General features: G+C 38.0%; 1 protein-coding gene across 1 annotated transcript; it reads left to right on the top strand.

Annotated features, from left to right (window-relative positions):
* Window positions 1-14,195: 14,195 nt before the first annotated feature.
* On the top strand, window positions 14,196-16,266 carry LOC121999242 (transcription factor bHLH78-like). Its single transcript, XM_042553947.1, has 7 exons — window positions 14,196-14,981; window positions 15,059-15,229; window positions 15,316-15,381; window positions 15,480-15,548; window positions 15,625-15,696; window positions 15,765-15,902; window positions 15,985-16,266. The coding sequence occupies exons 1-7, from the start codon at window positions 14,196-14,198 to the stop codon at window positions 16,081-16,083; spliced, it is 1,401 nt and encodes a 466-aa protein (XP_042409881.1). The 3' UTR covers window positions 16,084-16,266.
* Window positions 16,267-17,335: the final 1,069 nt, after the last annotated feature.

The following is a 17,335-nucleotide window of genomic DNA, read 5'->3' as shown; positions in this document are numbered from 1 at the left end:
GTGTCCTAGTAATCTAGGTTGATGATGTGCCCTTGAGGAGCTCATAAGGATTGTCATGTAAACCCTGTAAGTGGACCTAGTCTAGCATGACAATAAACTTGAGTGGTACTACCCTTGGAGTTAGATATTAATTAAGTGAGTTGTCAGTAACTCATTTAATTAGTGGGCATTCAATATCTTAAAAACATGAAGATTAACGCACTCATAATATGAAGGAGCCCATAATGTAATATAGGATTGGTGCGGTAGTTCAATAATAACTCTTTAGTGATATGAGTTATTATTGATGAAGTTTAGTTGGGTGTTTGGGGCGAACACAGGAAGCTCAAGCTCATCGGAAGACCAAAACTAATTTCTCCTCTCGATCCCTGTTGCAGCCTCTTATTTATAAAGTCTTATATCCACCTAAAACCCAGCTTCTTACCCATCTTGATGTGGTCGGCTAAGCCAAGCTTGGAGCCCAAGCTAGGACCGGCCAAGCCCTTCATGGAGCCTAAGTAGGTGTCGGCCAAGCCATGCTTGGTGACCAAGCATGGGGCCAGCCAAAGTAAAATAAAAGGGAGTTTTTAATTTTATGTTAAAAACTTTCCTTTTATAGTCATCCTCATGATTTTAAAAGAGAGTTTTAAAATTTTAAAATCTTTCCTTTTATAGCTGTCTACATGTTTTAAAAGAGAGAGATTAATTTTAAAACTTTTCTTTATTGCCATGTACAATAGGAAATTTAGAAAAGAGATATTTTAATTATTGTTAAAATTTCCTTTTTAATGGGAGGCCACAAATAAGGAAGTTTTAATTAAGTTTAAAACTTTCCTTTTTTGTCATGACCAAGGATTATAAAAGAGAAGGAGAGGTTGCCTCATGAGACACACAACCTAAGCCTTGCCTCCCCTTCTATTGTGGCCGAAACCCTCTTCTAATCCTTGGTGTGGCCGGCCCCCTTCTTCCTTATTCTCCCTTGTTTTCTTTCTCTAAAATTGGTGGCATCTATTCCCTTTTGTCTCCTCTTTTTCTTCCTTAGGGCCGGTGGCATCAAGGATTGGAAAATCCTTGTGGCCGGTTGCTTGGAGAGGAAGAAGAAGAGGAGGAGTAGCACTTGGTGGCCGGTTGCTTGGAGGAGAAGAAGAAGAAGGAAATTTTCTATTTTGGCATCCCTTGGTGGCTCGAGAGTCTTGGAGGAAAAAAAGTGATTTGGGTGGAGTTATCTTGGTAGATCATCGCCCACACGACGTCCAAGAGAAGGAGAGGAATACAACAGAAGATCTAGAGGTCTTTAGCTACGAAGAAAGGTATAACTAATTAATGGTTTCCGCTTCGAATTAATTAGTTAGTTTTCTATGCATGGATTCTGAAACACCAACACAAGAGGCTAGCGATTTTATGTATCGATTATGTGCTATCGATTTTGTATTTAGATTTTACGTTTCGATCTTGTGTTTCTATTGTGGTCTCTATAGTTAAACCTAGGATTATTGTAAGAAGTTAAACATCAAATTTCTTTGAAAGGCTTTGTCTAGGAAGTGGTGGATGATCTTATACCCAAGAAGGCCTAGTGCCTCACCATGTTTAACCGGGAAGCCGATCTTTGAAATATATGTTTAATCATCTTCTATAATATGGTTTAACTTAGGAAGATCACATCGGTTAAACTTGGAGTAAAAATGTTAAGTATCGTTTCCAATCAAAGTTTAACTTCTGAAGAGCAACTTGGGTTAATAATGTTAAGCATCGTTTGCAATCCAAGTTTAACTTCAGTAGATCACATGGGTAGCTAGGTTAAGTTCTGTGCTTGTACAAATTTTTGTACAGGGGAACAGAATGGAATCCAGGTGTAGCAACCAATAATTGGTATCAGAGTTAGGTTTTTGCCTCTGTGTGTTTGGTTTTCAGTTAATTATGCACTTTTCATACATAAGTTTAGGCAGGATAATAGTAGAATGTGCAAATAGATTAACTCTGTGGTTGCAGGCTTCAACTATTATGGCCTATTGTGATTGTGTGTGATTGGACCCTTAAACATATCGAGGGCATTTTATATGTGTGCATGATTGTAATTATTAAATACAGTAGGAGCTGTATTAGTTTTAGAATTTTACATTTTTGTTTGATCTAGATTACATGTACATTCCTTCGTGGAATATAGGATCGATAGATATAAAATTTTATTTTTGTTGCGGATCGTATCCTTGCGAGGCGTGGTGCTATTTGAGGACCAGAGGCGCAGCGGAAAAGGAAGCAAGATAGACGCAACGATATAACCCGTTGGCGGCAGCTAGGGTTGGCGGCACACGGAGGATAGCTATGGATGAGGCCATAATAGTTGAAAAATTAGTTTTCATATTTATTGCCTTTTATGCTGTGATGTGCTGTGTTTGTGTGCTTGTGTGCATGTAAAAATTCCTCGTTTCTAAATAACTAAGTGGGAGAGAAATTAATTAAATTCCATGGTCTCCATTACTAGTTTGTAAGTGATGCATTCAAACTTGCGCGTTGACTCTAAGTGTCTTCCTCCGCATCGGATGAGTTTGTTTCTGGATCACTAGATCAAACTTCCTTAATGGATGATTATAGGAAATTATTTAGGAGTGTGTGATCTTCTCTATCTGAAGGGATACAATCCTATTTAATGGACTTAGTATCAAGTAATGGTATACACTTAGGCGCATTTAATAGTATCCTCCCCATCGGAGTCACTGCTATTATTTGTGTGACTGAAGAAAAACCAACTATTAATTTGTCAAAAAGCTAGGTTGACAAGATAAATTAATGGGTAAACCCCCATCTTACAAATGTTTGAATTTGTATACGTCCACACCATCGTGGCATACAAAATTCACAGTGTTTGAGGTAATTTTATTTGTCATAAAGTTAGCTTAATAAGATAATTAATGGGTAAACCTCCTCTTACAAATGTTCGAATTTGTATACGTCCACACTATCGTGACATACAAAATTCACGGTGTTTTGAGGTGTTGGTGAATTTAAATAATATTGTTTAAGGAATTAATATTATTTTAAATTCTAAGGTTTTGACCGAATGTTTGATCGAAGATAGACCAACTATTAATTTTATTTGTCATAAAGTTAGATTGACAAGATAATAAAATTAATGGGTAAAATCTCCTCTTACAAATGTTTGAATTTGTATATATTCACACTAATGTGGCATACAAAATTCACGATATTTTGAGGTGTTGGTGAATTTAAATAATATTGAGGAATCAATATTATTTTAAGATCTTGACCAAATATTTTGTGATTTTTAGGATTTAAAATATTTATCAATCCCCTAGCTGTTATATTAGAGAATACACTTACAAGCTATACCTATATTGATTGGAAACAAAAAGTAGATTGTCCCCGCAAAATTGATAACAATAAATGTGTATCCTATTCATTAGTTGTTGAAACATGTTTAGTGGTGTTATCTACCGGTACCTGGTGTATAGATACAGAAGCCACTGATCATGTCTGCAATTCATTGCAGGAGTTCTAGGAAACCCGACGACTACATGAAGGGGAAATCACCGTCTTCATGGGCAATACTACGAAAGTGGCGGCTGTTGCAGTGGGAGATGTTTATTTATCTTTTGATAAGAATAAAACATTGATTTTGAGAAATTATCTTTACGTACCAAGTTTTAGAAAGAACTTAATTTCAGTTTCTAAACTACTTAAAGATGGATATACTATCTCTTTTGATGACAAAGTTGTTATCAAGAAAAAAAAAAGGGAAGTTATCCGTTCTGGTACATTGGTTGGCAATTTATACTCTAAATCCAATAACTTCCATGATGCAACAAATGGAAATTAATAACTCATCTTCTAATAAGAGAAAACAACCTTCGGACATAAACCAAACATATCTTTGGCATCTAAGGGTAGGTCATATTAACTTAAGTAGGATTCAAAGGTTAATAGCCGATAGACTTTTGGGTTCATTGGTGGTGGAAAACTTTCCAACCTGCGAGTCTTGCAAGGTAACATATCTTTGGCATCATTTGTGGGATTTCTTGTTTTTTTTTTTTGTGTATGCAAGGTAAAAAAAATTTAAATTGAAGGCTTCAGCACAGTCCGTCCCCCTCTATTCAACGGGGATGACTTCCCCTACTAGAAGAAGCGAATGGAGGTCTACTTAAAGACCGACTTCGACCAGTGGTTCAGCGTCACCAGAGGCTAAAGTGTCGGTCGACAACTTCGGAAATCCACTGGACCCGAAACAGTGGACTCCGGATATGAAAAAGAAATCCTCAACAGACTTCAAAGCTCTCAACACACTACAATACGGGCTAACAAGGGAAGAGCTGAACCGAGTCGAACTGCACCAAAATGCGAAGGAATTATGGGACAAGCTAGTCGAATTACACGAAGGAACGAGTGACGCCAAGATAACCAAGCGTGATCTTATTTTAAATAAACTGTTTAATATTAAAATGTAGGAAGGAGAAACAGCAAGTCAACATCATACAAGGATCAAAGACATCCTCAATGGACTTCATGCGATAGGCCACGAGATGGAGAATCGCGACTTAATCAGGTATGCCTTAAATGTGTTTCCGCGAAATACATTGTGGGCATCCATCGTGGATGCCTACAAGATTTCAAAGAATCTTTCTAAATTAAAATTAGACGAGTTATTTTGCGAACTTGAATTACATGAGCAGACTAACGCCAGAACCGAGAAAGGTATCGCTTTGTTTGCAGGTTCCTCCAAGAAAAGGATAAAAACCAAGCTTGAACCTGAAGATGAGTCTGACCAAGATTCTGAAGATGAAGAGTACCTGGTGAACCTGGTAACGAAGATGTTCACCAGGAGGAAGAAGAACTTCAGCAAAAGGGACCTGCAGAAGATCAACTCCCCGACTAAATCAAGGAATGTGACTTGCTTCAGGTGCAATAAGAAAGGTCACAACAAGAACGAGTGCCTGAGATTGAAGAGTGACAAGTCAAAGACATCCAAGAAGAACGCTCTCAAAACAACATGAGACGACTCGTCTTCAGAAGAATCGGAGGTCGAAGATCAGAAGCACCAAAGTCACCTCGCGTTAATGGCCCGCGAAGCAGAATCGGAGGACGAATCGGAAGACGGGTCCGAACCTGAATCGAGCCATGAGTCCGTACTCGTTTCCGAAGGTCCCGAAGAGGAATATCTTAATTTAAAAAAGAAATTTTTTAAAATTATTGCTTGTTTAGATAAGAAATTAACTGCAACTAAAAATGAAAATAAATTGCTCCTTAAGGAAAACCAGGACCTCAAGGAACAAATCACAAATTCTAATCCAACTCAAGACCTAATACTTGAGGAGGAAAATTCAACATTAAAAATAGAAATTAATAAATTAAAAGGACTTTTAGAAAAATTTACAACAAGATCTAAAAATTTAGATCTTATTCTAAATAGTCAAAAAGCTATCTACAATAAAACCGGACTTGGCTACAAGTCAGGTTTAAATAAAACGTTTAAATCACTAATAACCCAACACAAACAATAAACTAAAGTGTGGGTTCCAAAAACATGCTTTTACCATGCAAGTAGGAATTAACCAATATTACATACCCAAAGATAAAATATACTATATAAAATTTGATAAACCAAATCAAAACTCAAAACACAAACCTAGACTAACTAAATCAAAATCGAAATATTTTAAAACCCACCAAAAATTAGACTATCACCAAGTTAAATATAATTATAATAGTAACAGACATAAACCTAGAACTAAAACTTGAAAATACAGGCCAATAATTCAGGGGGAGGCTCCAGAATAGCTGACACATCCAAAACTAACCTACCCGACAGGGTAATCAAAAACTAACCTACCCGGTAGGGTAATTAGGACTAGTTTAAAAAGGGATAACAATTTAACTTGACCAACGGTACTGGTAAAGTTTTGGATGATAGTACATTAGGGAAATTTTGTCTATGCATGTCTAAGAAGATATGGCTTCGACCTAGTGCGTTTGACTTAGTGAAACTAACCGAAGCCACCCTTTACGGATCCTAACCAGTTAGACCAAGGTTTCATATTAAGTTAAGTGGATAGAACTATTTGGAAAACCTCGAAGGTATGGTTACTCTAATGATGTCCAAGTGACTCACCATAGCCCAGAAGTTTATCCAAAGAATGCCTATTTGTTTAGCCCAAAGCTAAACCTGAATCTAACACAAAGTTAAATCAAACCCTAAAAATCGAATTTAACTCATCTCACAAAATTATAGGATTTCCTGATTGAAAATTTAAATCGAGTGAGATGACTAAGGACCTAAAATTAAATAATATTAAATTAAAATAATTTAAATTAATATCAATATTAAATTAAATTAAATTAATATTAAATTGAATTAAAATAAATAATATTAAATTAACTTAACTTAAATTAATATCAAATTGAATTAAATTAATTTAAATTAATTTGAAAATTAGATTCTAAAATTATTTTAAATCCTTTTAACTTAAAAGTTATTTTAAGTTTTTTTAACTTAAAAAATTATTTTAAAATTTATTTTAATTTTAAAAATTATTTTAACTTAAAAAAACTATTTTAAAAATTATTTTAACTTAAAAAATTATTTTAACTTAAAAAAACTATTTTAAAAATTATTTTAACTTAAAAATTTATTTTAAAAAACTATTTTAAAAATTATTTTACAAATTATTTTAACTTAAAAAATTATTTTTAAAAACAATTTTAAAAATTATTTTACAAATTATTTTAACTTAAAAAATGATTTTAACTTTAAAACTATTTTAAAAATTATTTTAACATAAAAATTATTTTAAAAAACTATTTTAAAAATTATTTTAACTTAAAAAAACTATTTTAAAAATTATTTTAAAAATTATTCTAAATTGAAAAATTATTGTAACTTAAAAATTATTTTAACTTAAAAAAAATTTAAAAAATTATTTTAACTTAAAATTTATTTTAACTTTTAAAAAAATAAAAAGGTCAAAACCCAAGGGCAGGCGCCCTTGGTATTGCCTTCCGGGGCGCCCGGAAGGCACTCCAGGCGCCCCGCCCCGCTCCCATTTCGGGCGCCCCCTTTCCTTGCACCTCACTTTTCCATTTCTTGCAAAGGCTCTCACCAAGCCTTAACGCGAGGGAGATTGAAAATTAAAATTTTCCTTCTTTCTTCGGTTATTACGCTATTGCTAGTCAACCGAGGTCGTCATTTCTAGTATTCTTATTCACGATGCCTCGGTAATTTTTTTCCCTTCCCAAGTTTCTAAAATGCTTCATTTTAATATTTTATACTTAGTTTTGTTTTTCTTTAATAATTTAGGAAACGTTCTAGATCTAGTATTGGACCCTCTACTACTAGTACAGACCCTAGGTTCGCTACTGACGAACTTAGGATTAAGTTTGACTCAACCATTTATATGCCTATCTGGACTAAGTATTTAAATAGATAGTTTTTCTTGCGCTCCTGCAATCCAGCTATAGAGGTCATTGACTACTATAGCTTGCAGAACCTTGTTTACTATACCAGTTCAGTAAACATTGGTTTATGTGTCGAATTGTACAACAACTTAGTTAGGGTAGATGATCTTATATATACTACTAGGGTAGCTGGTACTGATATCACGCTATCCCCTACCATCATCCAAACCTTTTTAGGTCTATAACCATCTATGTGCACTTTTCAATACTACCCTCATAGGGATATACCATTTGGTGATCCTTACTCGCATATTACTCTTGATACGATTTATTTATATTTTTTGGGGGGAGAGCGAGTACCCACTGTTACTATGTTTAGGTCCGTATCCCTTTGAGTTCACGACTATGTACTCTATAGGGTTTTAGTCTCTTGCATTTTGTTGTTGACCACTTGCGACATTGTGATGATGTGTCCATTTCATTCTTTTCTCTTTTATGCCCTTTGCCATAGATTAGATATAGACATAGCCTACATATCTTTCAGACTATTATCTACTCAACTAGAATCACCACCAGTGCACGAGTTCACATGTCGTACTGTCACATTTTGAAGACATATATTGCCTCCCTACGCATTGACGTCACCAGAGGTGATGTCTGAGTCTTGACTGAGTTTGACGTTGTAGGATCTAGGAACTTCTCTTTAGGAAATATCCATATAGATGATGAGGGTGTCCTATCATGGCAGAGGGGGGCACAACACCAGCCTAACCCAGATGCCCAAGAGGAGGAGGCAGAACGGGATGAGTTTATGGTTGCACTATTCGGCGAGGCCGCTCCGGCCCCGACACCGCCCCTAGCCCAAGCACCACGTCCCGCTCCTCGCACTCTAGGCGACCGAGTTGTCAGACTTGAGCTATCTATGTCGAGTCTCCGTCAGGAGGTCTCCAATTTTCATCAAGGTATGCGGCAGGAGGTCATCGACCTATGACGGGAGATGCGGCAGGAGGTCTCCAACCTTCGACATGACCTATCCAGCTCTCGAGAGGATGGTCGGACCCGTCATACTAAGCTGATAGAGATGTTACACTCCTTGGGGTCCGGACCACCCTCCTCATCATCCCAATAGACTAGATTGCTATTGTCTATGTGTACTTTATCGTGGCTATTGTATTTTGACTCAGTTATATTTCATCACAGATATTGACTTGTCTTATTCTGATTAATAGACTAGGATTCTTAAATTACAAAAATTATTTTTAAAAAATGTTTTTCTTAAATTCTAGGATAAAACGTTTATGCTTTCAAAATTTCTCATTTTTAGAATTTTCGAAAATCAGATTTAGCCTTAGAATAGATCAACCCTTTAGAAAGCATGCTCCTATAGATCTAAGGTTTGAGCATCTCACCAACACATTAGGGCTAACTTGTTTGTGTATTTCTGAACTTAGAAAGGGGCGAGATGCATAGGCAGATTGCTTAAACTTAAGATGCTTATTTCAATGCATCAACACAAGTCTGGGCGTTAAATACAAAACACATATCAATCAGGTTAAATTATTCAGTTTAGTCAAAAACTAACTGATTACAATTGACTTAACCTGACTAACCAAGTGAAAGTTGTTATCCTCTGATAGTTAGTAAGTAATTAATTGGTTAGACAGTTTTTTTTATGTCAGGTTCAGGGGGAATTAATTCAAATTTCTTTTATTTAGTTTTCCTTTATGGAAAATATTTTGTAAAATTAGTTTTGAAAAATAATTTTTTTCATCCACTTTTGAAAAAAAAAATTAACCTTTATAAACTAAGTTTTTGAAAATTGGATTTTACAAACTCAGTTTTGAAAATTGAAAATTGTATTTTGTTGGCTCTAAAAATCAGAGTTTGTAAACTTATCTTTTATAATCCAAAGATGAATTTTATACAAATTTATTTTTTTAAATTTATATAAACTTATTTTAGAAAAACTAACTACTTAATACTTGAAAATTACTATAAATTTAAAAATTAGCTTTTTAGATGTTACAAACTTAGTTTTAAAATTTTATAAAATTGGCTTTATTTATCTTACTTTTTGAAAATTAGCCTCTATACAACTTATGTTTGAAAACTATTCTTTAATTTTATCTTCCATTTGCAAGATTATTTTGAAAATTAAGTTGATTTTCAACCTAAGTTAGCTATTTTTCAAAACTTAGTTATTTTGAAAAACTTAAAAGAAAATTTTAAAGCAAAATTTTCCATTTTAAACTCCTCCAAATCAATCTGATTTTACTTTGGATTCTCTATTTTTTAAAAAAATATATATATTTTTATCTATCCTATGTTCCTTTTTGATGAATATCAAAGGAGAAGGGTTAGGTGGTTTAAGTTAATTAGCAACGAAAAATTACCAAAAATAAAACAAGACTAACTTAAAATCATTACTTATTTATTGCATATTTTTTCACTAACTTAACCAGGTTGTCATTGCATAAAAAAGGGGAGATTGTTAGTGTGCTTAGCCCTAACGATCTAACTCAGGTTTTGATGAATGACAAAGTAAGTTAAGTTAGTTTCATTGTGATCTAACGCTTTGACCAAGTGTGCAGGAGAAGCCCAAACAAGTTGACGGACTGACCGGATGTCTGGCACGAATCCTAGCTAGGTTGATGGGTCGACCGGATAACTAATACAAAGTCCAGACAGATCGACGGGCTGACCGGATGTCTGGCACGAAGCCCATCTAGGTCGACGAGCTGACGGGATAGCTCGCACGAAGTCCAGACAGGTCGAAGGGCTGACCGGACGTCTGGCACGAAGTCCAGACGGGTCAAAGGGCTGACCAGACGTTTGGCAGGTAAGTTAAGGTAAGTCACTAGAGGGGAGTGACTGTGAGGGCGTGCTCTTGGGAAGGGAACTTAGGCGTCAATCCAACTTAAAACCATTTTGGAACTTTAAGTTGAGATCTTGACTAGATTCCGGTCTCAATGGGACGAAATCTAATTAATACTCTGTTTAATTATTATAATTGTGCTAACACTTTATTTTGCAGGGTAATATAATTTGCATTATGCTTCGAACTAACGTTTTCTTGCAGGTAGCTGGAAAATAGAGGTCAGGGCACCCGGAAGGGATCTGGGCGCTTGGAATGCAAGTTTTATCCCGAAGCGACGTTGCAACGTGGAGTGCTCTGGTTGGCTAGGCTACATCATAGTCCAGGCGACCAGAAGAGATCCGGGCGCCCAGAGCCTCCTATATAAGGAGGCCTTCTCCAAAGCTTCAATACAACAACAACGACTTTCAACGCTTGCTTTACTGCGCTGTGCTCCTATGACGCTGCGAAGCCTCTCCGACAACGTGCCGCTAAGAATTTTTTTTTCTTTTATTTTGTTGTCGGTATTCCTTTTAAAAAGTTCCTGTACTTACACATGTAACATTTTTACGAACTGTTAGTGATTGTCCAACGAAAGTACTCGACGAGTGCGGGCCTTGGAGTAGGAGTCAACAAAGGCTCCAAACCAAGTAAATTGGATTGTGTTAGCATTGTTCTTTTTCTCTTCCGCTGCCTACTCTCAATACGATATTTTTTTTTTTTTAAAATCGCTATTCACCCCCCCCCCCTTTAGCGAATTTCTCGATCCAACAGATACATGTTCACTATGGTGGAAGTTGGATCGAAAGCACCAGAGGGGGTGAATAGCGCTCATGGTTTTTTCATGCTTTCATAAATCAATCGAGAGTAAACTCATGAGAAAGAAAGAGACGAAAAACAAATAATCGCTAACAAGTTTGTTTTACATAGTTTAGAGCTTATGACGACTCCTACTCCAAGGCTCACGATCGTCGATCACTTTCGTTGGGAAATTCACTATCAATTCAAAGTATCATACAATATATCTTGACACTGTAAGTGTGAATGTATAAAAGTTATTGATAACTAAAGATTTATGGACTCGAGCTTTCGGTCATTGAAGTAGCGTTTTAGTGTTGTAGAGTCATTTCCAGAGCGACGCATAGGAGAAAAAGTTGTTTGGATTGATGTTCTTCAACTACTGATCGAGGGACTTTATATAGGGCCCTTCCGGGCTCTTGGACTGCCCTGGTCGCTTGTACTGATGTCGACGTGGCTGCACCTCATTGAAACTTGTTATATGAAATTCTATCCAACTCTCAGCGCTTAGACCCGTCCGGTTGCCTGGACTGTAACATAGTCTAGTGAATTAGTGTGTGCCACCTTAGTTCCTAATGTCACCTGCTCGGTCTTATCCCGAAGCTTGGACCACCTCCGGGTGCTCGGACGTCCAGGCGCCTAGGCTTCCTTTTCTAGCCTTTGTCTTTCTACAAAATAGAGTTAGTCCAACAGATAATATGTAAAGCAAAATAATATTTGATAGCCTCCGAACTGTTCGGTCTTAACTTTGAGGTTCGCTGAAACTCTAGGTCAAATCGACGCCTACTATTCTCTCTACGGGGAGCACGTCCTCACCTACTCCTTTCAGGAGAGATTACCTTTTGCCAAACCGGTCATCCAGACTATTTCGATTTTTTCTCAGCATCCGAGACTTCAAGACTTTTACTTAGTGTGCTCGACCCCAGGATTTTCTACCTAGTGTTCGTGACCCCCATGATTTCCACCTAGTATCCTCAACCCTAGAATTTTGCTTGACGTCCTTAATCTGTCAAAACTTTGTCCAGTCCCATAGACCAGGACTTTATTATCTAGTCGTAACTAGAACTTCTCACCTGCCTAGTGTCCACTAAGACTTCTTTTTCTAGCCTCAAGTAGGATTTTCACCTTGCCTAAGATCACTTACGACTTTCCTGCATAGTCAGTTGACTTGTTAGATCACACTACAACTTAACTTTGAACCTTTGTCAAATATCAAAATATAAGTTTGATTAGCTAGAGTTTCCAGCACCAACACCTATATGTTGGAAGTCTATTATTCAAGTTATTGTTGCATTGTCTATTACAGCGTCGGAGTACATGGCGGCAACTGAAACAGCAAACGAAGTTTTATGGCTTACAAGGTTGGTCAGAGAACAGGACGTTCAACAAGGTGGAGTTAAGTTGTTATGCGATAGTCAAAGTGATATCTATTTAGCGAAAAATTGATGTATCATGCTAGAAATAAGCGCATTGATGTGATGTTTCACAAAAAAAAATGTGGAACCGCCACATCAGCGGCCCCCCTAGAGCCGGTCCCACGGATATGGAGGGAGGTAAATGCAGGTATACAGGTGGAAAGTGCATGGCGGAGACGTTAACCCCAGGCAGTGACACCCCGGGGATCAACCCCTAGACCTTTCAGCCACAGAACCATGCACTCCCCATCTGTGCTACGCCCTGGGGACGATGTGATGTTTCACAAGATCATAGAGTTGATTGCTTATGGGGAAATTCAACTTGAGAATATTTACACTGCAAACAATGCTGCAGACATGTTGACAAAGTCAGTGACCACATAGAAGTTCAAGCATTGATTGAACTTGATCTATATATCTAGAAACTAGAGGAAGGAAGTCCAAACCAAAATATTCAAGTGGAGTTTTGCTTAGATACTTGTGTTCTTCGAAGAGGTGAATATTCATCTAGGTGGAAATTATTGACGAGTGACTTGTATCTGAATAAAGGTCAATAAGAGTGACGTCATGGAAGAAAAATCTATTAAGATTTTTTCGTAACAGAATTCTATTACGATTTTTCATAACAGAATTCTTTACGATTTTATCGGGTCTGGGGTTTAAGCATTATTTATAGGGATCATTGTAAACCTATTATATTATGAGAATCATTGAATATGATTTTCTTGTGTAAAGCGAATTCTAATAAAACTTCGATTATTTTTTAAGTAGGTTCGCCATCGAACTACGGTAACTCTTCTTCTTCTTCTTCTTCTTCTTCTTCCTCGTGTTTGCCCTTTCTTGTGTGTCTTTATCTCGTTGCTCCGCGTGATCTCTGTTCCTCTTCCTCTAATTCCGAATTAGAAGTTGAGAAGTGCTGCACTTCTTTGCGCAACATAGGGAAATAAGTCATTTGAATGATAAGAGAGAATAAAAGTTTTCCTTTCCTCCCCTCACATCCTTCTCAAATAAGGGTAAAAATTATCTTTCCTTCATTAATCCATCCCTAGCCTCTTTGCAAACATACCATTACTGAAAATTCAAGGGCAACAATGAAAGAAGTATTTTTTTTTTATATTTATTATTGTTAAAAGGGCTCCAATTTAAACAAATTATCGTAAGATTGTTCTATATAATGAAAACGCCATTTAATACAACATTATTATAGTAACTTCGGTCTTACAATTAAACTAGATTTAGTAAATCCAGTTTAATATAAAGCAATTTTGATCATTGCTTCAAATAATTCCAATTAGTTTTTTCTATATTTTAGTAAAAATTACACAATTTATTATAGTGTAGCATTTGATTAAATTAAATTAGAATAATTTTAATTAATATTTAAACAAAGTTAATTTAATTATTATAAATAGTATTGGATTAAAAGTATTTTTTTTAAAAAAACTAATTGACTCCGATATAAGGAAAGGGACCTTTTAACCGGAAGCTAAGTAATTGCCGTTGGAGGTTACCGCTTGTGCAGGGGCGCATACCCCTCCTCTACTTCACCGCGCGTTCAAACCCGCTGCTAATTCACCGCCTCCTCCGGTGACTGTATCTCTCCTTCAATACTCTATATATACTTGGTGGTCAACAGCTTCATCTTTTCAGCCGTCGCTTCTATTCTCTTTGCTCTTGTTCAATCTTGAAAAATCTCACCTTTACCTCTTATTTTCTGCTTCTCTCCACGGTTTCCCTTCTTGGAAATGATAAAGGAGCGATTTTTCGGCGGGAACGGATCATCGGCGGAAGCTGTGCTGCCGTCGGAATTGAAGTCCGGCGCAGACGCCGACCAGCTTCCGCGTTCCTCGCTTAAGCTCGGATGGGTTCAGCCGATGCAGCACGACGCGCATGCTTACCTGGAGTCGGACCTCAGCTCTCTGGTCCTGTCCCCGTCGTTCAACGCGCCGACAGGCAACGATGGCGTGGTTGTTCGCGAGCTTGTCGGCCGGCTCGGAAGCATCTGCAAGTCGGGGGGCATCTCTCCTACTTCGCGGTGCCAAGTCGCCGGCATTTCCTGTCACACCACGCCACTCAATTCGCCTCCCAAGCTCAACCTGTCCGCCACGAATCACCAGCCGCAGGGCGTTCCCGCGCAGGGGAACCAAATGGCGGCCTCGCAATTCGCGCCGTTCGCCGACGACCCGGGGCTCGTGGAAAAACCCGCGAGGTTCCCTTGCTTCGGCGCGAGGAATCGCGTCGGCATCGGGGCGCAATTAGGGCTCGCGGAGGCGGGAAAGTTGTCTAGGGTTTCGAGCAGCCAGTCTCTCATGGCAGCCAACAACGGAAAAGGGGTAGCAATATCTGACGCGACGATGGAAATGTCCAGATTTGGCGGTAGGGTTTCATACTCGTCTTCGCCGGGAGCTTCATCGGCGTCGGATAGTTTGGCGACGACTGGTGCCGAGAGCAATGGGAGGAAGCGGAAAGCGGCTCCAAAGTGCAAAGGAAAAATCTCGCCTTTGTCTCCCCCCAACATGAATCCTCCCAAGGTACCTACCAAGATTTGATCTTTCATTAGAATTTAGGGCGCCGATGGTGCAGTAAAGGGAGAATTATCTTTCTGCAGGAGGAAAATTCTGGTACAAAGAAATGCAAACTGCGCGAGGATCGTGAGCAGAACATCAATGGTAGCCGGAAACTGGGAGAAGATGCCAAACCGCTTGAGCCGCCGAAGGATTACATCCATGTCAGGGCAAGAAGAGGGCAAGCCACCGACAGCCACAGCCTAGCCGAGAGGGTAAGCAAAGAACACACTTTTCTGTAGTGATTCGCTCTTCTTATCCTCCTTTGCTAATTTGAGCATGTCACTGCCTTCTTCACCAGGTCAGGAGAGAAAAGATCAGTGAGAGAATGAAGCTTCTGCAAAATCTTGTGCCAGGTTGCAGCAAGGTAAAAAAATTTCCCCCCTAGTATTTTGGAGTTGGTTTGCTACAAATAAATTGTTCTTGATCTAATGATTTCGAATCCATATGCTTTTGAATTGAAAGGTGACAGGCAAGGCTGTTATGCTCGATGAGATTATCAACTACGTGCAGTCGTTGCAGCGGCAAGTTGAGGTAGAACTACAGCAGAGGATCGATTTCTCTTCATCAAACTAGATTTCAGTCTTAACTTATGTTCATCTTGTCTCAGTTCTTGTCCATGAAGCTTGCCACCTTGAATTCCCAGCTAGAGTTTGATATGGAGACTCTCCTCCCGAAAGATGTAATTTCTCTCACTCTCTTTGCTAATGAGCCTACTTGGCTGACCATAAACTTTGCTTTGTTACTTAGGTGCATCATGCTCATGTACCATTTCCACACCAACTGAATGAACTAGACATGGCGAGCTCAGCTTTCTCATTTTCTCAGCAGCCTCTCAAGATTGCGGTGCCCGACAGTGTCGATGGATTCACTGACGCCACATGTCAGGTAATGGTGCATGTTTTTTAAACCAATGAACCAAACAAACGTATCAAGAGAAATCTTAATGTCTAACTGATGAGTGTTCCAGTTTGTGGATTTCGAGGAGGATGACCTCCACCAGTACGTTGTTTGGATGGGCTTCGGGGAGAGCCAAGCGACTGGTCACTCCTCGCACTGTATTTTATAATTGCTTAGGAGTAGAGATGTCTTTTATACATAACTACCGATCAAACACATTTGTGTGACACAAGGACAGGAACCTCCAAAGTGGGTCTTGTGAAGAACTCATGCAAATGATGGTATACTGTATTATCCTCAAACTATAGGTGTTTGTTGTAAATTGGGTAAAAATTAAAAGAACCTTGTTTTATAAAGTATTCATTTTGATAACAACCAAAAGAAAGTACCCTTTTTCCCTTGTTTTCTCCTTAGTGTCTCAGAATTCTGGTAGATTAACAGCTGTCTGTGAAGTGGAAGAGAACAAATTTGAGCTGGAAGTCAAACGCAGATAAAGCTAAGTCAAGAATCTTTACTTTCTCGACCACCACTGACTGAGCTAACAGCTCTTGCTTAAGCTGTACTCCATTTCTGACATTTTTATGGATGGAATAGTATCAAAATGATTAGTTACTCTGATCTGGATTTCAAAAAAACCAATTTGATCTTAAATTCGTTGACAAAGCTACCTCTAGATTTCGTGTGAGAGAAAGCAAACTAGCTGGATGTTTGTTGATTTTGACCATTCAGTGAACAAATCCAGGAAGATCTGGTTACTCCAAACAACACCTTATCTGCTCGTCAGAATGCCAATTGCCAATGATAATAAAAGTGATGGAAGGTCAGATGTCACTGAACGACTGCTGGATTCTGATTTGGAGAAGCATCCTTTGGTGATGTATTTGGTTTCTTTTTCCTGCCCATGTTCAAGCTATGCCTACAGGACAATCATTTTGTTATATCGCTATTGTTTGCACAATCTCAAATCTAGAGACCTAATCTAGATTCTAGAGAATGTGAATCCCAGGAATTCACATGGGAGCAAGTGGTAGAGTAGTAGGGTTAGAGGGAGCCAGATCACTCGATGCAACTTACCTAACACTGGTCGATTAAGACTGAGCTCGAGTTCTCAAGTCATCTGTGGTTCAAGCATCAAATCATGCGTTAAAGGTTGCAATGGGATAGATAACCTTATTGTGTAAACTGCAATAAACTTCGCTGTCTTCTCAGCATCATCACCAGGCCCAGAAACCATGGCTGGCTGCAAATACAAACATTATCAAGATCAATTTTTTAACCATATACTAACTGCAAACAACAAATCATAAAACAAATGATAATCAGTAGTTGAAATGTGCCTGCGTGTGCAATTCACTAGAACAATTGCTATATCGTGATTCACTCTAACCCTGGGTTCGCCTTTATGCTGAGAGGGGCTGTAG

Source organism: Zingiber officinale, chromosome 7A (genome assembly GCF_018446385.1).
Source record: "Zingiber officinale cultivar Zhangliang chromosome 7A, Zo_v1.1, whole genome shotgun sequence".
Taxonomy (NCBI): Eukaryota; Viridiplantae; Streptophyta; class Magnoliopsida; order Zingiberales; family Zingiberaceae; genus Zingiber; species Zingiber officinale.
Note: the sequence above shows the minus strand (reverse complement) of the source record. Positions and strands in the feature narration are given on the sequence as shown.